At 37.7% G+C, this 22,513-nt stretch overlaps 1 protein-coding gene across 5 annotated transcripts in view; it reads right to left on the reverse strand.

The window, feature by feature from the left end:
- Positions 1 to 22,171, reverse strand: part of TJP1 (tight junction protein 1) — a 165,060-nt gene extending 142,889 nt beyond the window's left edge. For 3 of the 5 annotated variants that reach the window (XM_068409758.1, XM_068409757.1, XM_068409756.1), the window contains exons 1-2: positions 22,005 to 22,171; positions 12,785 to 12,917 (exon numbers count right to left, since the gene is read on the reverse strand). In XM_068409758.1, the coding sequence (XP_068265859.1) occupies positions 12,785 to 12,917; positions 22,005 to 22,171 (300 nt within the window). The remainder of the gene's footprint in view (positions 1 to 12,784; positions 12,918 to 22,004) is intronic. The other 2 variants (XM_068409762.1, XM_068409761.1) reach the window with 1 other exon arrangement.
- Positions 22,172 to 22,513: the final 342 nt, after the last annotated feature.

Raw genomic sequence — 22,513 nt, forward strand, 5'->3', positions numbered from 1 at the left:
ACAGTTTTCCCCATTGACGGGATACTGAGCATCCACTTTCACTTTTAATTAGAGCAAGCACAGAAGAGGCAGTATGGGTGTTCGTGTTTTAACACCAGAGTAACTATAGGCCTTGACAAAAAGTGATTTCAGGACAAATCCAGCTCTACTTGCTGAAAATTTAACGGTTTAGGATGTTTGCATGAAAGTGAAGAGGTAGAAGAGCAAACATTTAAAGAGCTACATGCAGTGCCTTGCTTCAGATAAAATTAGGGGAACCCAAACTATCACAATGGTAATAAGCCATCTGTAGCTTATTAATATTAATTGACATATATGCACTAGTGTTTGTTTTTTTTTTTAAACACATTTTAACATATTTGATGCTTAGAGAACTGAATCTTCTTCTATGTTTGTAGAACATCTGGTACGGGGGGACTCTGATGCTAACAGGGTGCTCTAAGTACCACTGTAATATAAATAAGAACCACAAAAGCTGAAGATGAAAACAAGAAACAGAACACAAGCTGTGTAAATGTTAATGTAAAAGCCACTAGAACCCCTGAGTAGGGAAAATCATTAAGGGACAACATATAACTGCAGATCTTCAGCTGGTCCTTTTGGAGGTCACGAAGTATGATCTAGTCAAGGATACCTAATGCCTCATACCAAACCTGCATAGTGTGCTAGTCCCATCAATTTATCGAAGATCCTTTTTAAAGGTATGGTCTGAAAAGAACATAATCTCCATATTGAAAATTCCAGATTATCAGCAGAACCAGAAAGTTTATAAGAAAGATTTCTGCTGGCAGGAATCTACTTATAATGCGCTGCTGATAAGTTACACTTGCAATTGCTGCCCATACCCGTATATCTTCACATGACAGTATGTATCAGCAGAAGATGTATAACACTGCAAATTGCTCATTACCACTTTTGTGAGCACTCCACAGAGTGCAGGCACCGTTCTAAGTACCATCTTAAATGGAAAAGTTTGCAGTGGTAGAAGAAAAAAATGAAGCTCCTGTCAGAAAATTTTAGGTGTTTGGGATCAAGTCCAACAAATCCTCCTGACTCATCTATTATCTTCCTGGTTTTGCACTTGTTCTAAAAAATTGTCTGTTTTCCATCCCAAATTGTATTTCTTCGTGCACCTATCTTAAAGCCCCAAGATTTTCCTCACAGAATGTACAGCAGCAGACCTGAATCCATGGAACAGGTACTTCAGAGGAGATTAATAACACAAATATGAGATCACGAAGTACTGGCTGCAAAACGTTTGGATTGATGCACCAAATTTCTGGGCACGTGTCTGAACTCATTCTAGTTTGCCTATGAACAAACAGAAGAATTGCTACGAAGTGGAGAAATGAAGGCAGGTCAGCTCTGGGTGCTTACATCCCTGGATTGCTACTGCTTTGCAAGTACTTGATTCAGTAGTAATCCAGGTATCCAAAGCTATTTTGTTATACTGCTCAAAACTGTTGCCAGTGAATGTAGAGGAAACTCTGCATGCAGTTACTGGAAAGATCTTTTAGTAAAGTGGTGCAATATGAAAAAGCCTGATTTAGGCCACCTCTACATTATCTTCTAGATAGAGAAAGAAAAAGCCACGTATTTCTCTGGTTATGCAAACACTGGTAGAGAACAGAGTAAGTCAAACTTGGTTAACCTGCTCAACCAAGTTTCACAGGGATCACATGATTAAGAATAAAAGAATATAGACTGCATATACAGTTATAAATTGTGAAAAGCTTTCACGCAGCTGTTGAGGGATTGCTCATTTGGGAGCTCACATCCCTATGTCATTAAGAGTAAATGAATCATGATTTCACAAAGCAGTGTTTTACCGTCCACAGGTAAACAATACACCTAAAAAGTGCAGATGAAGTGCTGCCTGGGCTCTTCAGGCAGCATCCAACTTCGATGTACGTGAATTCACAATCATCTTATTCTACATTAATCACAGTCAGGTCAAAGATTAAGACATGTTGGCTTCCTAAGAGGGGGAGAAAATTAACTGCGGTTGTAGTTAGGTTATGTTGTATGATCTCCATGTTACACTGGCCTATGTGACTATTATTTTCCCTTCATCTGAAGAACTGCAGGAAACCTCACTGAAAAGCATATCACTCAGACCTGAGTGTTGTCTATTCCTAACTTACCTTCAGAGCAGGTTCAGAAAGCACACTCTGGTTTCTGAACATTTGGGCAGCTCCAAGAGCATATCTTCCCCTTGCTGATTTTTCCCCTTCTTTGTCATTAACAACCTTCCCCTGGGCTGTCCTCAAGGGCAAAGACAGGCACCACAGTATTCAGCTGGAGGAAGTCAGTAGACAGCAAAAGTTAAATGCCAAATCTTCACAAAAATACAAACACTTCTTTGCTTCCTATTCACGCAGTGGCATTCACCACACTGAGAAAAGGAGATGTACTTTTCAAATTCTCTAGCTCTGAGGGGTGCTAAATAAGTATAACGATAGTGCAGCCAAGATTGCTAAATTTATTACAGGAGCCTGTAATCCCAATAGTATATTGCTAATAGCAGTGCCAAATATCCAAAGGCAGCTGCTCTTTAGAGGTTATCCAGTCCTGGATGCTCCCTCACGGAATACCGCAGAGCAATAAGCAAAGGCATATTATGCCGGTGGGAGAAGCAAGCTGCTCTTCTTAGATATAGACAGGCAACAAACATCCAATATTTCTTTGAAAAATCAAGGAAAACTGTGCCAGAGGACAAAAAGGACATCTGTGCCAAAAGAAACCAGAATCTCTGCAACCTAAAAGTGTCTTTGCTGCTGCAAGAACGATGAGCCAGCCCACACTAACTGCCCTATTCCATTAATGCGTTCTAACTCTTTTTTCAGTCTAAGCACAGCTTATATACAATTTGTTTTCCATTCACAGACCCAGACTTCAAATAAAAAAAAATTCTGTGGAATAAAAACCCCAACATTCTCCTAGAAGTTTGCTATGACATTTTTGCAAATTCATGCAGTCTGAATTCCAGGGTGCTTACAGTCAATCTTTTTTATTTTATTCTGCATTTAGGTTGAAGAATTAGGTGTTGGGTGGGATGTACTTCATTTTCAACATTAAATGCATAGAATTCTATTTCCATTATTTTAACAACATTTTCCTTTTAATATTTTTCCAGTGACTGCAGCAAAGCCTTATACTACAGCCCATATTTCCAAATCTTTTTTGACCACTGAGAGTATCCTGTCAATTCTTCTACATTAGTACTGGCACATCCTCTTAAAATAAACCATCTGCTAAAGGCAAATTCCTTTGTTCCCTGCTTGGGCACGCTCCTCAGCCATTCATATGACATAGATGGGGAAAGGGCTAGATGAAGAATTATTTGGAATGGTGAGGAATGTTTAAAAAGCAATATTTTATGTGAGTGGTAAATGACACGTTCCTGAGCACCCACCGGGACTTCTAGAGAGCAAAGAAAAAAAGTTGGTAAAAGCAGACCTTGACAGGGTGACAATGACATTTCACAACCGCTGTTGAAAGACTGCCTGTTTAGGGTCAGGCCCTTCTCTTGGAGGTGCTTGCTACTGGCAGAGACTGTCTAATTTGACTGGCAGAGTTTAGTCAACAAAACTCTCAAATTTATGTAGAGAACATGCTGACAAAAAGTGACCTTAACCAGTAAAATTTTCTATATTGAATGCAATGTGCATGCATGTGTGTATATATGTATATTTACATTTTTATATAATTTATATAGACAGATATGCACAACAGCATCTGGATGGTTGCAGATAACCTTGAGCGCGGCTGGGTTTAAAAAGAGTTATTCTGCAGCTATTTAGTAACTCACACTATCTTCTCTTCTCTCTGTGTAACTAAAAAGACCTTCTTCAAAGTATAAAGGAAGAAATATAACCCAGTGCTGTGAAATACCCACTTGAAGAGTGTTCTGGTAGCAATTCTGACTGGAGTATCTAAGTCACAGTTATGGAATACTTTGATTAATATTTCTTCTATCGTAACTTAAGCAAAAAATAACTTCAAAGACCTTCTAACAAGGCCAAATGTATTTCAAGATCTTGCCCAGCTTGCCTCTCAGATTCTCCTTTAGTATCTGACTAAGTGCATCTTTGGGCTTATCAAAACAAAACTGAGCATGACTGCAACATTTGCAGACATTCTGACTGCATCGTTTACAAATAAATCTGTACCTGTTCCTCTGGAAAATTCCAAAAGTACCTTCATACCCAGCTGGCCTGTCTGACTGAAATGCTGCTTGGTGAGAACACCAACACATGGGCACTTTAAGAGAATCCCACTTAGTGAAAGGTTCGTCAAAAACCCGAAGACTGTAATTATAACTGTGGCTATTGTCTTTGTGCGTAAGTTATGAAGATACTCTGATTTTTCACGTAGATAATTCCCATATTTCAGGAAGAAAATAGTCTTCTGTTCATTTCAGTGCACAAAAAAGTTTTAAGTGTGTGGGAAGTATTAATATTCCCATCCTTAACCAGAAGGGTTCCTGCAGCATTGCCAGGCACAAACCAAGGGAACCTGTTTCTGAGATAGTAACAGGAACTAAGTGCCTGAAGGTCACGGGAAACATTTCCATTTTTCGATGGAAAAAGTAGCAAGAAAAATTTCTGCCCCCACCGAACACCTCATTCTGAAGCTGACTGTACTTCCATCATAGGGTCATTGTTATTTCCATGAAATTATTATATCTTTGCAGACTGGCCAATGGTGCCCACATGTAGACATGTATTTCATGACAGAAAACTCCGAGGGGCTTTTGCTAACAAAAACACCACATACTTTTTTTTTTAAGACTAAAAACCAAACTTTAAACATCATTAGAATTAATCACTCACAAATTATAGTTTCCAAAGGGAAACAGTTCTGGAAAGGCCAAAAAATTGGCAAAAGCCAAAAAAAAAAATTTGCTATTTTTAAGCACAAGGCTGAGAGCCCGCAACAGAAATTGTTGCAGTCTTTGATTCCTAATATATAATGAGTCTGCCTCTCTGAGTACAACAGTAGAGAAAGGTCAAACAAATAAAATCTATCAATAACAGGAAAATAGATTGAGCAATATAATCTTAACTTCTACTCTAGAAATAAATCAGTGAAGAATTTGTGGCATGTAAGATAAATGCACTTAGACTCAAAGCCAGTTTAGATTTACTCACATAAAATTCTTTTGGACGGAAACAAGTATTTACTACATAAATATTTAATGTCTAACAAAATGTTATCTAACCTATATCAAGAAACCTTGATTTTCAGAAAAAAAAAAAATAGATTAGCATTTACCTAAAGAAGCTTCTACTTATATGAATGTTATTCTTTTCCCTGAGTCATCCCATCAAATTACTTTAATACAATGTTGATCATCACATGGATGCATACAGACTCCAGTTCAGAAATTAAGACATCCAAGGGAGCTCACAGAGGTACCTCAAAGGATGAGACAGTGGCTATTCTCAATCACCTCTCTGCTCCCCTGGATCCCTGGGCTAGTTGAAGCTCAATTGGACCTTCATCCTGCTTGGGGCTTCAGTTCACTGGAAGGTAACTGCACGTGCAGTGTAATATTGAGACTGAACACATTATGCTAGCATCCTATACAACCACACAGAAGGGATCTGATAGTGTGTAATTCAAAGATAAACTACACAATGCCCTACACATCTTTTGACGCTTTCTTAAGAAACAAGAGACCTGACAAGTCACAATCATATGCCAAGTATCATGGTGTTGAAGTAATCAACCAGGTATTACTCTAACAAATGCCAAAGAGTATTTCAGTACAGCTCCATTTGCCCCAATTCATAATGCCATTCTGAGAAGAAATAAAAATAACTTAAAAAACGTACTCGTTCAAAAATATATTTCTAATTAAAATTAAATGTAAATCCAGCTGCTGGTATAATGACTATTATGGAGTTAATATCCTTGGTAGATTTAAACTAGAGTGCTGAATTTATTCAGAAATATAAATCAATCAATCTGAATCAATTCAGAAACACAAATCAAGGTCAATCAAAATTTAAATTTTAGCAAATTGAAGTATTTGTTCTCATATGCTTAACATCCTTAGGTTAATCTTAAGGCTGCATAAGCTTCACCTAGTATTATGCTTGAGACTTAATAATTTGCCTCAACATTTAGAATCATTCTTACATAAAACTTTGGATTTGTTTTTAAATGAAAAGGAAGATGTCAGAATAAACAATGCTGAAAATATACTCCTCTTTCCCAGAGGAGCTGTAATCTTGGATCAAAAGCCTGCAGTTTTTTCTCTTTCCATCAGTATTATATTTCAAAAGTTGTTCCAATTAAAGTCTTCTCTATTTTGTTTTTTAACAAAAAAGATTTTTTCCTCTGTATTTAAAAAACTATTAACTATGTATGTTAAAACCAGTAATACATATTTTTCTGCCTTGTTTTCTATGTACTCAAGCAATGAAATACAAAAGAAAGACGTGAAGTACTTTCATTTCATTAACTGTAAAATGTGTTAATTGGTTAAATAAAACAAATTTTTTTTCAACCATTTAAACTATGTTAGGTAAAACAAGGTGGCCAAAACCGGCTCTACCGTGTAAGGTCAGTGCTGTATTCATATATCCATCAAAAGATGAAATTATTATTGTAATAAATGAGTCACAGTACAACCACAATAGCGTGAAGCACGTCTAAGCTACTACAGAGGATTTCATTCTCGGAAACAGCTGCATAACAACCACACTTCTCTGAACAATAACAAATTAAGGGCATCCACAAGACTCCAGCTGTGCTAACGAATTCTTCCTTCCACATCTACAGAGATGACCAAATTACCTGCGGGACTTTTTAAAGAATGTCAGTGGTCTTATGTCTCCGCCCTAAGAAATAACTCCGATACATATCATTTGTGTTATTATTCATTTATCGTTTTACTAGTTTTACAGACATACATTCAAATTAAAACACTCAGCAGGAGAAATCAAGACAAATGAAAGTATAAAACCAGAACACTTTTTTTTTAAAAAAAACAAAAAAAAAACCAACAAAAAAATCAAACTACAGAATAATATCTACCACCTCAGAAGCCATTTATAAGATGATTCAAAGGGAAGATGAGTTTGGGTTAGATTAAATAAAACAGAAACTGCAATAAATCCGTGCTCTTCAGTACAGACTAGATGGCCTTGCTCAGCAATATGCTCTACGAACTAGTTAAGCAATATAGTACAGTATCCTGTAGATTTTTTCACTGGGGAGACTGAGGCTAATCACAGCAACAATTACCCAATGTACTGGTAAGGACATTTCAAACAACAAATTGATTCTTCAGCCTGCCGTATACTTTAAAAATCTACCAAAGAAATTGGGGAAGAGAAATAAGGATGTCATCACAACATCCATGAAAGTTAATTACTAAAGCCCCTAAAACAGGCTCAAAACGTTATCACAAATTATAAAGCAGGTGAAACTCCCAGTAACAACAGCCACAGCAAAATAATGTAGAGACACTCGCTCACAGCTGCTCTCAGAGCACTCCAGTGCACGTGCACCTCCTTGCACATAGAGCATGCTGGGCACACACATATCCCCACAGAGAGCACTCGAGGTCAATCACCCCACCCTGCTAATGAGAGCAGGCAAACACAGAGAGAAATACAGAGTTTCTACATCTCTGCTGCAAGGAAGCATACAAGATATCATACCCATTCCCATCATACCCAGCACCATCATACTAACAGTGAACCAAAAATTAATGTTGTAAGTGAGCGTATACATCCCCTATCTAAAAAAGGCAATCATGCGTTAGCTAATTGTCACTTTCTGATTATCTCTTCCTTTGTTGCCTCTTCCATTTTGTTGTGCATTCCACAGTGCTTTACTCAGACTGCCCTTTGTACTTAGTTGTCTCTCTTTTCTTCTCTTTTGGACGATCTCCTACCCTACTGTGTTACTTTTATATTCTGCATGCTGACATCAACTGACCTCTAAAGCAGTAGTACACAGAGATGCTAGCCAAATTCACTTCATTGTCAGTACGTGGCAAGAAGAGAGAAAACAATGTATCTGAAAAAGGTAAGACTAGAAAAAATGGGGGGAAAAAAGACTCAGCATTTCTATAACATTTTGCAAAATTATTCCTTGGAATTCCACCCTGATGCAAGAAGTACACTGTCAATTATCTACTTCACTATGACTCTAGGTTAACTGAAAACTTGCTGTGTGCATGCTTATTGAGAGCAGGCTAGCACCAGCTGCCTCCAGAAAATAAGCAGAACTGGACTTGCTCAGATTGTAAATAACTGCAGTGCTGATTTCCAAGCTCTCCTTCTTCCACAAGGGCTGATTTTAGCAGTAAAGTGTTATGTCCGTATTCTTTTAAACACGTACTTTTCAAGATGCTGATTTTAGTAATTTCTCAAGTCCTATCAAAGAGTCACAATATTAAAAATGAAAAAGAAGATATCTTAGACATTCTATCACCATTAAAGTTCATAAGATGAGCTCCTTATAAACGCTTTCAAAGTCTCCCTTGCTGTCATTCTCACAAAACATCATCACTGTCTCGCAAGGAAAGAAGGGAACAATTTCTCTGTGTCTACGCATTGTAGGGGTGGTCAATGTCTGTAATGCTATGAGCCACGTACAAAATCTGTCATATGGTCAGCAACCACAAGATCCATTCATACACCTTGGAGCTGTCATACAGACTCCCAAGGCAGTTTAAACACAAATGCAGATGATGATTCCCCAGCAGCCCCAGTGCTCTATCACATAGGATAGTCCCAAAATGCATCTGCATTCATCCCATCATGACCTTCAGAAGCCCTAGCACCAGTGCAGAACTTGAACAGCTTGAAAGCCATATGCAGCTAAAGAATCAAAGGTTAGTCACATCTTACCTATTGTTATAAACAGACTGTAAGGTCCTTGAGAATAAACACTTTGCGTTGCACAATGTCTAGTACAACAAAATCCCTGTCTATGAATTGGACTCAGAAGTGTTACTGCTATACAGGGTAGCTTCTGCGAAGCCAGAGTTTGTTTCAGTGTAATAAACATTAAAATATGGATGTAATGAACATTAGTATGACAAGCTCATTCTACAAGGTAGTATGTGTTACGCATCTTTCTCAGAGAGCTGATAATCCTGTTCTTTCTCTTTTCTCCCAAGTTTTCTGCAATGTGGAGCAGGAGTTCTGCAACATTTCTGGGTCACAGAGAACCGTTTACCAATATTCAACAAAAGACACAGATTTTTTTTTTCTTATACGCACCACTAAAGCTGAGTATTTCAAGGGCTAATATCTGGGGAAGCAAAGCATGATGATACTCCTTAAAGAAGGACTGAAGGGCAATAAAACAGGTTTTACTTAAGTGATAGCACTAACACGTGGAGAGGATAGAGAAAAGAAAAATGATGAAAGAAGTTGAAGACGGATAGACGTTTTAAGGGAGCTGCTGTACTATCACTCTGTGGCTTAACATTATTTCACTGCTTTATCTCCTTGCTTGCTGTCTTAGCAAAATGGTAACGAGAGGCATCACTATTACAAATGCCAGTATCATCCACTTAAGATAGCAGAGGTATCACTAAGAATAAAACCCAGATTTTCTCAGCAATCCTGCAGACTCCCACCACTTGTAATCAAGGAGAATGTATACCTCCTGAAAGGATGTAAAGGACACCACACTGTGAGCCAGCTATGGGATGGTAACACAGGTATGCAACACACCAACCAGGAGTTGACAGTCTCTCACAAATACTTGAGGCTTGCAACAAGTCATTGCAGTAGCAGGACATCCAATAAAAAGGTTTTATAGGCAAGGACCTCTCCAGCATTCTTAGGTATATCATCCACATTAAGAGCCACAGGTATACTAAAAGCCATCAGTATCACAAACTTCAGATTTTATTAACTGTGGTAAACAAGAAACTTGGCAGCATCACGTCTCAGACAACCCTCTGAAGGCACCCGCGGTTTTCCCTCCACGTCACTCTTTGGCCTGTGCTGAAATTTTACACATGCAGTAGGCTCTTCGCTGGTTATCCCCTCCCTTGCAAAGAATAATCCCCCTTTTTTTTTTTTTTTTTTATGAGCCTCTCAGCTTAATGAGGTTCCCACAACTTATCCTCTGCCATAGCTGAAGTCACAGTAAAGTAGTAAATACAGTATTTTCACATATTGAATTTTTATATGTGCATATTGGATGGAAATCCAGAACTTTCCCACTGGGGACACATTTCTTCACGTTTGGAGAAAAGGAAGCATAACTTATTTTTTATGTCTTTCTGCTGTTAGGATTTGTCCTCAGTAAGAATTTGCTTAGTGATAGGGAACAAAAGGTCTACAAAAAAAGATCAGTTTGGGATGCACACAGGCATTACTTATTTCAAAGTGAAACCCAATAACATTCAGAATTATTAATGGATCTCAATCTCATTACATGATGAAGAAAGCCAACAGTTCACTGGATGCTCAAATGACTGAGTTTGTCAGCATATAAGTTTTTCACATATTTAAATATGAAACATTTCATCTTTGTTGTATATAAAATGGATATACTGCAGCATAAAACAGTTGTAAAGAGAACGTTTTAAAAAGCTTTTTCCTCTCATTGTGTAAAAGAATTTCTCACTTCTACTAAATCTTTTATTTTCAATTTTATTCTATCTGCCAGTGACTGAGCTTTCTTACTAGAAAAAGATGCTTAACATGAAAAACATGCAGTTCTGGGAGCACTCTGAAAAGATTTAGGCATATTAATTTCCTCAATTATTTCTTTAGATCTATTTTTAATCACAATTCTAAAACAACAGAAGTACCATTATACAATATCCAGAAATATTTCAGTGTGATTCTAAATTATATAGCAGCAAGAAAATCCATATTTATAACTCTGATCTGTGTGCTTAGTTATTTAAACTTGTATCATCCTTTAACATGAGACCTCAGAATACAAAGTGAGCTTCCTTTCCTGACCTAATTATCAATACTTAGCTATTAATGTATTAATTTATATATTATACATACTCTACACATTCGTATGCTACAGATACAGAGATGCCCCATTATTATCCATCTCAAATCTCTTTGCAAAGGTTCTATGGCATGCAAGATATTCTTTTTACCGTTGGCGATAATCTCTTTCTTTGAAGGCCCCAAGAGTAGAGATAGATTTAGATAAAACTCCTTAATAGGACCACACAGATGAAGACCTACATAACAGATTACTCTTCAGTTTCAGTAATCTCATTCCCTAAGGGAATTTTTAACCTTCAGTAAGGTAATGCTTACACCGATATCACTGCTGTGACAACAGTTTGCATAGACACACCAAAACTAGCTTTAAATTAGGCAATGTGAGTTACTGACAGCACAGAACTATGCACAGGCTCACTGCACACGCGTTTCCCCAGCTATGGGACCCGGCTTTACGGTACCCCCACTGCTGGAAGTATCTGGACACCATACAATACACTAAGTCTCAAATCCTGGCTACTAATTTCATTACTTCCTTAAACAGCAAACAACAAGCTCTTTGTCCCAAAGACAGCACTACAAGACTTCGTAATTAGAAACAAAGCAGTCCTGAGTAAAAATACCAATTATGCTATCGGCATCATCTGTAAAAATCATCACACCAAGTGATGCAACGTTCTCAAACCATTGCTTTGCTTTAGATAAAGATGTTTCCCCAAATGGCACCTGAACTTTTTAGTTATATTGTTCATATTACCACGTAATGCCAGACAACATCTCCACGTCACTATTGATTTGTACATTTTAAAGACAGCACATATTTCTTTATCTACCTCTTTCACCCTCATATCTAATAATCAGTTTATAATTTAACATATTCTTTGAAATTATTTTAGTGTTTCAAAACTACATTATATTAATTTATCAGAATATAATTTGTTTTGGACAAATTCCCCCCAGTTAGTTGAGAGGTGTAGCTTTTAATGCTGTTTCAGTGAAGAATTTTTGAAAACATACTATGTTTAGGACTAATTCTGATATCTTGTAAACTGTAGAAATAGCAGGAAATCTACCCCCATGTCCTATACTCTTTCATATTAACAATTTCTTTTTTTCCATTATTTGAATGTAAACAACTCTGCTGAATTAGAAGTTGTGTAAAAACCTTGCAGTTTTCTCCTCAATTCAGCTAAATCTCTAAAGCATCACCTACACAAATTCTTTGAAACCATGATCACATTGAATTTTCTGAAACTATAAGACAAACAGATCTACACCCTAACCAAAGAAAATAAGTATACACTAGTGCTGCTTAACAGTAATATCAGCTGTGATACTAGTTTTTAAGTCCTATAAGCACACACATCTTTTAAGAACATTTATTTCTTTTTCTAGTACTCTATCATAGCCATATACAACTAAAAGAATTTTTTGGGTTTTTTTAAAAAAATAATCTATTGTACTTTAAATGCAACTTCAAAAATCTAAGTATAAAAGCAGAATTTGAAAACATATTTCATTTTTCATGTTTACTCCAATTCCAGTTGATTTCGTCATCTTATGCAGGCAACAATATTAAAATCTGACACCAAAATTTATGTCTAATGGTTGCTGAAGAACAAAAACATAGTTATGCATCATTAATTATACAAGCGATGTCACTGTTCTTAACATCTGGCAGTGTACAACTGCAACATCATTAAGTACAATACCCTTTCTAATTCTGACAAAGAGATAAACCCAATGCAAGATAAACCCAAAGACAACTACTTTATCAGCAAAATTCTCATAACTTCATATAGGATAAATGTAAAAGATATAGTACTCACAGTGAATTCACAGAAATCAATGCTATCAAGACTTTTGCTTCTGTGTATTCTCCCTTTTATTCTCCTTAAAGACGGCTTTCCCTGACTTACACTACAGGTAGCACCATTGGGATTTTCAGAAGATGGAGTTACCCTGCCAAACAAAGAGAGTCACATATCAGACAAAGAATATATGTTTTTATTGAACACATTTGCTTAAAGTAAAAAATTGACAAAGGAAAAAACATTGCCATGCTACACAACGAAGGAATGCATTCCAAGCCTTAGTTTTCCATCAGTAAGTGCCAAAATAAGACCACAAAAGTATGTAGAAATCTAGCTCCCATCAAGCCCACCACTGCTTGCAGACGTAGTCAAAAACATAACTTTTCTCACTTTTCTACAAAGGTGAGAAGTTTCAGAAAAAAAGACATTACAGAAAAATATATTTAACTTCTGAAAAATTAAAAGGAATATTTTTCTCTATTAATTCAGTGAAAAACTGAGTCCTGTGATACATGTTTATGGCTGGCTGTTAAATCAGTAGGAGCCTGGCAGCATTTGGCTTTTGACCTTTTCCAGTTTGAGTGCTAATGGTACTTCAGCTATTCTAGCAATGAATAAAGATGAACAATAATGAAATTAGTAGGCTCTGTTAAAGTTATAGGGGTAATATATTAAGGAACTTCACTTTATAAGGTCTTTCATCACATTGTATTCTACAGATAGTCCTAAGGGGAGTCCATAACTAAAATATTTTGAGTAAGCAATCCATATTTCAAGGAGCTTGTTGGAAGTTGCTAATGAGTAGAAGTAAGTGGGATTAAAAAATAACCAAATGTATTAAGGCTCGTGAAGTCAATATTTTAAATGCAAAATATTCTCTAGTCAGTCTGACATCACATTAGAAAAATGAAAACTGCATTCCAGCAAATATGCTCGCCAAGAATCACCTACAAATGTAACATTCTTTATGTGCAGATTTATACTTGTTTCATGGAATTTCTCAGCTGCAGCCACAAGAGACTTCAAAAACTAGCTTAAATGATAAATAGTATGTATCCTTTTTGCATTTCACAATACTTTGGCCAGCATTTCAGTGTTTGTTCTCTGTAACCATTACGATTCCTCTTATGAAAAATATTTAAGTGCGTGTTTTAGGTTCTTTTACTTAGAATTAATGGCTTGGGTATGTACATAAATATTTTTACAAATAAAAAAAAAAAAGGTGATGTCATACATACGCTGGTATCACCAAAAAGGGACATTGCCTAGAGTGGGCCATGTTAACACTTGAAATACTAAATTCAAAGTACAAAATACAATAACCACAGACTGAATACACTTGTTTGATTAGTGAGACTCCGAGGTCTACACAGCTTCATGGTCAGGATAAAAGGTCCAAATGCAAGTTCGTAGGAGGCTAGGGAGAAGAAAACGTTGAAATAACCAAACTTGAAAATGAAAACATATCTTTCCAAATCTCTTATTCGATTTATAAAGATAAAGCCCTTCATTTTTTGATGAATTACTGAGATTACCAAATCAATATTTTGTTTTCAGATGCCTGAGTTTTTTGGTTTTCACACATGCACACACACAAACAGCTTGCTATAAGTTCTCTTGATAATATAGTAATTGGTTTAGATCTTTTTGGGGTTAATTTACTGCCAACTTCTAACTGCAAAGATAAATAAAAATGTCTAACTGAAAACTATAATATTCAGACATTTTAATTAATTGTAAACTTCCTGCTGAAACTGCACCAGATTTTTTGGTAGAATTATATATGGATTACATTCTGAGAAATATGCCTGGCTATTACAGTAATATATTTGTTCACCGAACAGAAACTGCAAAAATGCCACAAATTCCCTGCTAAAAATGTCTTAAAGAACTACCAGGACAAATTTCCAAAGAAAGACAATTGCTCAGTCTCAACTCTTGTTCCACAGACAGTGTGACGTTTACAGTGATAGTACATTTGTATTGTACGAATGTATCTTCTGTTACTGAGCTCTCCAAACACCTCTGATAAAGCTAATCCAAATGTACGTAACTGTACATATTCTGAGTCCATGTCAAAGGCAGCTGATGTAGCCCACAGAGAGACCCATTGTTTCAGTACAGTCAAGAGGTCTCTATTTATTCTCTCCCCAGAAAATCTTTGAGGGCTGCCTATTTCATTACTTATCACTTGGGTCAATAACTCTTCACGTGCACCTCCAGTGAATTAAATACTTGGTATGTTAGACTTCTTCCTTACACTTAATAGAAATTTTTTTCAACACCTGTAAGCTGTATTGGGCTTTTCTTAATTTTGAACTATATTTCAAGCCACTTATTCTAGGGCCTTGCCTATAAATGTGCATTTCTTTAAGTTGCAAGCCTTTTAATGTTTTCTAATACTGAGAAGCCTTTCTAAAAAAAATAAAATAAGAAAAACATTATGGGAAAGGAAAACAAGTAAAAATAATGAGCTAATCAAAGTTACATAGTTTTAACAAAGAACTACACTAATGATATGTTTTGAAGGCCTTTCCACTTGGGAGCTCCCCTCTTTAAAGCCACTTGAAAAAATGAACTTGCTGCCTCTAGAATTCATCCATCATTTCATTCTGCTGAAGAATAAATTATGGCTGTTACTTATTAGCTTCTGAGATGCAGAAAAATGCTTTTAAAATCACATCTAACTTTCAAAATATAATTTTATGGGAAGAAATGTCATAATTGAAAGATTCCCTTCAATCCTTTACAAAATCATTGATTTCTAGGTGTCTTTACAAGAAAATAAACCAACAAAAGAAAAATCCAATCAACATCATTACTGGTTATCTAGAAGCTTTGCACTGTATTGTGCACCAAAGGAAGGATATGTGGCAAGATATCCATATTTACAGAATCATGGGGGTTTGACTCTATGGTTGATGAGGAAATTTTGGGACAAGTGCAAAGAAATTAAATATCAGCTTCTCCAGTGCCTCTGCTACTCCTAGAGTTTTAGCAGAGAGAAGCAATAACAGACCTGAGACAGACTTGGATCTATTTCATCCCATCTTCTCAGAATGCTGGATGCAGCAATGAAACTCCCAAGAATCCATTTCCACTAACACTCGTGCAGTACTGCAACAGGAACTCTTTCAAGTACTAGAAATTTCCACAAGGAATACAAATCAAAAGACTACAAAGTTGTAAGATAAACATGAGTGTCAGTTTCAGTGAGTCCAAATTCATGAGACAAGGTCCAAAGTCTTTGAGATCGACTTGAAACTAAATTATTCAAAAATCTGAAAAACAACTTCTAAAAATCCTTCTTGCTTTTAAATCTTGCTTTGTGCTCTCAAAGTGTTAATTGTAATCAGAGAAACAGAGTTTATTCTTTTTAAATGATTACTGAAACTATAATGCAATATTCTATGGTTCTGGCATCTGAACCTTAAGTTTAAAAATACTAATTATTCATTAAGGAGATAACCAGATGTAGTAAATGTCTTTCATCTTTTATTTGTATTGCTTAATGAATAGAAAATTAATAAGTGAATTGCTAAGTCATTGGCCATAGTACATGCATCAAGGGTACAGAGGAACTATCACACAGGTTAAAGCAGAAAGATTTCTAAGAGTCCTTTTAAAAATCTCTGCAGCTCATCAACTACTGCAAGGCAAGTACTCTTGAATCAAAGCCTAAGAATGATATGTTCAAGGCAGTCTAGAGCTTTAAAAAGTAGAATATAGCACCAAGATCTTCAAAGGGAGCGAACACTTCCAGATGCCTTGTTTGAAATGTGCTGTTTCTGGTCAAAGAATGCATTTAATATTCTGGAAATATAATACCTTTCTAATGGAGCTCATCACAGGAATCCTAAATTAAGGCACTCCAATTCATTAACTTTTGGAAATTTTAGTCGAGTAAAATTGAACCATTTTGTAAATCCCACCTGGAGCCTGAGGCCCTTATTTATTATCCACAATTCTTACAACAGTTTCATTGACCTTGACTCGTTCCTGATCATATATCACATTACATAACCGTGACTCTAAACTATTTCTCTAGTTTGTAAAATAAGCAAAAACCCTAAACTTCCAGTATCTGTATTCCACTGACAAACATGCTAGCCTAACAAAATACTATGCAACAGTGACTTCAAGGTGCAGCATCACATCAAGGGCTAACAACTTAATACACATCGTAGCATAATTAGATGGAATGTATATAACATAAGTTTTTTATTAATAAAAACTCTATTTATATTCTACTTGCACGTAATTGTTTACAACAACCTTCAATATTACCTAACATGTTTTTTGCAGTTAAATTTTTCTGAAATGACTAAACAAACATCATATTATTTTCTAGACAAACCAGTTAGATTGAACATATTTTAAGAACTTAAAAAATTCTCTTCTTGTTTAGTGATTAGAGTTTGGAACAATTTTATAAAAGACAACACCAGAATATTAAAAAAAAAACCTCTTGAAATGACACATTTTCTGTATTTGTTTTCCAAGTGTAGTATTAATGCTAGTTAATGCAGAGAGGACAAGTTTTTGACAACTACAGAGCCTCAACAAGCAAGTTGTCTGCCTATCTTATAAAAAAAAAAAAAAAGCATTGAGGTACTTCTAGCAAATGATTATTATAAATGGTTCCACAACATGTAAGTCAAACTTCTTAGAAACTTCTGCCTCTAGTACTTACACAGATGTCAGCTGAGAGATGTGTAAAATTTCCATAATTATATGCTGTCCCATTAGAAGACAGGCTTCCTCAATGCTATGTGATCAGCGTGCCTTCTGGCTCAAACATAAGGATGGAAAAGCTGAAACTTACTCCCACTGATCAGACTGAAAGACCTAACAGTTATATTTGCTAAATATTAATATTTGTTCAGGGAAAAAAAGGGCAAATTTGAAACAATGACTAGTAACACTGAGCAGTCAGCTGCCATGCTGAATTCTTGTGCACCTCTCCAAATGTCTTCAGTTCTAAGCACAGTATACTGCCTTCACCAGAAAAAAAAAAGGTATTAATTAATTTGCAACGTGAATAAATCCTTAGAATGGGCTAAACTGAAATTGTTATGCCCATTTCAAACAAATATTAGCAGGAACCAGTAATCAAAAATTGAAAACATCCATTCTGCTGATCTGTATTTTTCCACACAGTTCTGTGGAGACACCCAAGAGGTTCGATCTTTGTTGCTTTCTTTCTCCTATACTAAAGTGACATTTTCCATTATTTGATTATTCTAAATATGACTCTACTTAGAACATAAACAGACAATGACACTTTTCTCCCTAGGGATGGACCTAATGATAAAACAGGCATCCTTCATTATAAGCCTGGACTTCTACATCTAAGCCCCAGCCTGAATACAAAGATTCTGAGTCAACAAAGCTTTTAGATCAGTGGTTAATTCCAGACATGCTGGTTATTCCTCACTGCTTTCAAGTAAGTTTACTCCTATGCTTGAAAATACATGTGCCTGTGCAATATCTTACAAGAAGTTATCATTTACCATCCAGGCTTCTACATCACACATTCTTTTAGCAATAGCACTGAACAGGGGAATTGGATCCTGTCAAAATTCAAATTCTCTAGTGCATCACATCTGCATTCTTTTCTGTAACCTAGTTTGCCTCAGATAACTACCAATCATTCTTAAAAGATGCAGGAAATGTAAATATGGAATAGCCTCAGCCTTTTCCATAATATTCTTCACAATGAAAACTTAGCACTAACCAAACTTCTTGTCTTATTTCATGACTCTGCACTCCCTTGCACCACGGGGCGCCTAGGGGGAGTAAGCCAAAGCAGAGGAAGCCTTTCAAAGGAGAGACAAATGCTGTAAGAAACAGAAGGGAATATTAGTGAGAAGAATTATTAGAGTTGCTAGAATACCCTGGTGGGGTTTTTTGCCTGCTCCTTTTCCTTGAAGCAGAGAAATATAATATTCAGTGTGACAAGAAATTATGATCACAGAATCACAGAACTACTTGTGTAGTTTGCCTTAATTACGTGATTTAGTATTTCCCTATTGTAAAAGCATTCAGGCTGCACATACTGGGATTTCAGTAAATATTTATGTCAATTTACTGTTTTAAGGTGCTCCCATGTCAGTAGTTAGTTTTTCTTGAGCACCTTAGCAAATGTTAGTCCCTGCTGCACTCTACCTGTACTAGCAGCATTATGATGGTGGGTTTTGTATCCAAATACTATCCCCCCAGCAAGACAATTAAAAACATCCTACTCATCTCATTTAGGTTCCTACATATTAGATTACAACGCTGCACAAACATGGGAAAGGGTCTGAATCAGCAGTTCGGGACTCCAGCAACTTCCTCCATCACTGAGCCCAAAACTCTGCTGCCCCAAGTAAACCTCATCATAAAATGGCCAAGCTCCACATTAAACACAAGCAAGTTTCTGGCTCCACCACCTCCCACTGCAAGCCTGTGGCATAGCTTCCTTCTGTTTGTTCAACTCTGTTTTATTCCCAGCTAGTTTATACCAATTTACTCTCAACCCATCATGAGGCATCAGCGTCCAACTTTTTTGTTTTCATTTGTAGCCGTGCTTTCACACGTCACAGAATAGAACTTACATTTTGGGGGGAAAGCAGGAGAAAATTGGAGTGACAGATGCTCTATAAAGAAAGAAAACGTTGCTGTTACCTTTTTCATTTTCTTTCAGTAGGATTCAGGTGGATTATCTCCATCAACAAAAAGATGAGTATTTTAACCCTTTTTTATTAAATTATCTCTTTGCTTCCACTTACAATATGTATTAACACATCAAAGAATTTATGAATCTCATTGGTTAAACAGAATATTGTAAGTTTTTAAAAATAAGTGAATAAAAAGAGATGAAAAAGAATCCTCTGATTATAGACTGACTTGATTTATACATTTTCTCTAGGTATTTTTGAGATTTTCAGTGCTACAGTACTGGAATGCACTTTTGGTTTATGTGTTGGTAATATATAATAATACTGCATTGATTTCAGTAACAGCAACATACTCTTCTATAATATTCAGATTTTCTTAATGCATTGATACAGACTATGCACAAATAAGAAAAAAATTAACATGACAAAGTGACCTTAAGCATTTCTCTAAATGCATCAGAAAATAGAATTTCACCCATGAGCATAAATTCTATCCATACAGATAATGCCTAATGCTATTAAAGTTCTCAAAGAAAATGTAACTACATAATATCATGTAGCTTATTAATAAGAATATCCCAGAGGCGTGCCCTCAAATGCTACAGTAATTCATAAATCTCCCTAAGATTAAAAAAAAAATTACCTGATTTTTCCATAACACTCTTAAGTCAACTAAATCTTCACACAGCATTGCATTGCAGCAACATCATGTCAAGTTACAAATGTTATGAAATGCAATGCTTATAGTATGTATTAGTGGAGATCCACTATATTGTTTTGCTATACCTCAAAAAGGAAAGAATCTCACCACAAAACCAGGTAATACAGAGCTGATCTAACTCCTACTGAACACAAACTAGGAGTTGCATTGGGTCCTTTCAGACTTACTTTTAAAGTATGCAAATATAGATAGCTTCACTTTAACATGCCAGCAAAGAATACATTTTCAAGGAGACACAGGAAATATGAAATAGAACAATTGTTATCATTATATTGCCCATAGTTAAACTTCTTAAAAGAAGTAACACACCAATACATACACCACTGCACACAGACAGGAATGGCATTTGGGGAGAATAAAATAGGTACAGTACACTTGATGTAACTTACATAATCGAAATCAAACCACTGACCACACTATAAAAACCTTTGATTAAATGTAATCAAGCTTATCTGTATGACAACATATTTTTGTCTAAGGCTACATTTGATTTTGTACATTACAGTTAGGATGAACAGATTTGCCAAATTGTGTTCTTATCTGCAAGGAATAGCAAGATTTGGAATTAATGACAGAAAGCTTACTAGTTCCACATTACGTTTCTTCAAGTGATGTATTTCCTTTACACTGTGTAGGCTACCTGACAATGTGGGGGAAAAAAAAGAAAGAAAAAGAAAAAAACATTCTACAATTCATATAAGGCCCATTTTTGTTACAACTGCTGACATGAAAATATTTCTGTTTCTGAACCAGCTATTTTTAAATACAAATGACCTATCATGCTTTCTGTGACACTTTACTTTCCTTCACTAGGAACATGTAAGCACAGTGAAAGAAAACCACATGACCATTACCACCTAAATCTCACTCTTGATCTTTTATAGATAAGAAATTCTCAGTGTACAAATTTGTTCTTGATATTTTCCTCCCAGAAAATCCGACTTCACAAGTTCACAGATTTTTCTCCTTACAATCTCTCCTGATGATGACACACACCGCACTGCTTCAGTCAAGCTAACAGTGGGCTCTTACAAGTCCATGAGTGACTGGGTATTGCAGTGCCATATGCTTGTCGGTGCCCTACTCACCCACATTACACCATTATCTTCAATACATTTTTCATAACACATTGTTGATTCATCCAGAAAAATCAGTTCAACGCACAATCAGCAAGCACAAAAATAGTAGAAATAAGTCAGAGGAAAAGCAGGATTTAAATAAAAACGATCATATACGAACAGCGCTACCTCTGACACTCGCTAACTTGCATCTCCCTTTTCCCGTTTTGTAAATACACCTGTCAGCAGAAGCAGGGGCTGGGAAATTCAGCCCCCGGGTGCCCGCACGGCCCGGGGCGGGGGGGAGGCAACACTTGGGCTGTCACGCAAGCGGCGGACCCTGCTTGAGCTGCTCCCGCGCCCCGCAGCCGGAGCTGCCATTGCCGTGCCCTGACAGCCGCCCGGCAGCGGGGCTCCGTGACGGCGTACGGTAGCACCCGCGAGTCGTCAGAGCGGGAACCATGCTGCCAGCCGCGGAGAGCGCCGAGCCGGGCGTCCTCCGGCGGGCCCGAGGGCGGGCGCGGCGCGGACAGCTCCTCCAGCACCACCGCGCCGCCGCCGCCGTCCGCCGGCGTTTCCCACACGACTGCCGGTGAATTCGCCGGGAACTTTGCGGCCCGGAGATGCTCGCCGGGAGCCGCAGGCCCGCTCTCGCCCGGCGCCCCTCATGTCTGAGGGGACCCCCCCCCCGCCGCCCAGCCCGCCCGTCCCGCCGCGGCCCGCGCTCGGCCGGGCGCAGCGCCTCCCGCCCGGCCCGGCCCGCAGTGCCGGCGGCCCCGTTTGTGCCTACTCACCACAGCTTCCTCTTTAAGGGCATCAGAGTGCCCCTGTTGGAGGCGGTCACCCCTATGGCCATCTGCAAGACAGTCAGGTATTTCTGATACTTCATTTTGCCGTCGCCCCCCCTGTCCCTGCCTCGTCCCCGCCGCCGCCACCGACAGAGTCTCTCCAGCCGCTGCATGCAATCATCAAATTTTTATTTCCAGGCATCTGCCGTCCCTGCGTCGCGCTTCTTCCCCTCCTCCTCCTCCTGCCGCGCTCCCTCTCTCTCTGCCCCCCCGGCTCACGCTCTCCTCCTCCTCCTGCCGCACTCCCTCTATCTCTGCCCCCAGCTGACGCTCTCCTCCTCCGCCTCCCGCCGCGCTCCCGCTATCCCCGCTCCAGCTGACGCTCTCCTCCGCCTCCCGCCGCGCTCCCGCGCCCTGCCCTCCCCCGGGCCCGCACTCCTCTCCTCCTATCGCACTCCCTTTCCCTCAACCCCCCGCACCTCGCGCTCTGCCCCCCGACTTGCCGCCGCGCCTTC

This window comes from Nyctibius grandis, chromosome 11, assembly GCF_013368605.1.
Source record: "Nyctibius grandis isolate bNycGra1 chromosome 11, bNycGra1.pri, whole genome shotgun sequence".
NCBI classification, from domain to species: domain Eukaryota; kingdom Metazoa; phylum Chordata; class Aves; order Nyctibiiformes; family Nyctibiidae; genus Nyctibius; species Nyctibius grandis.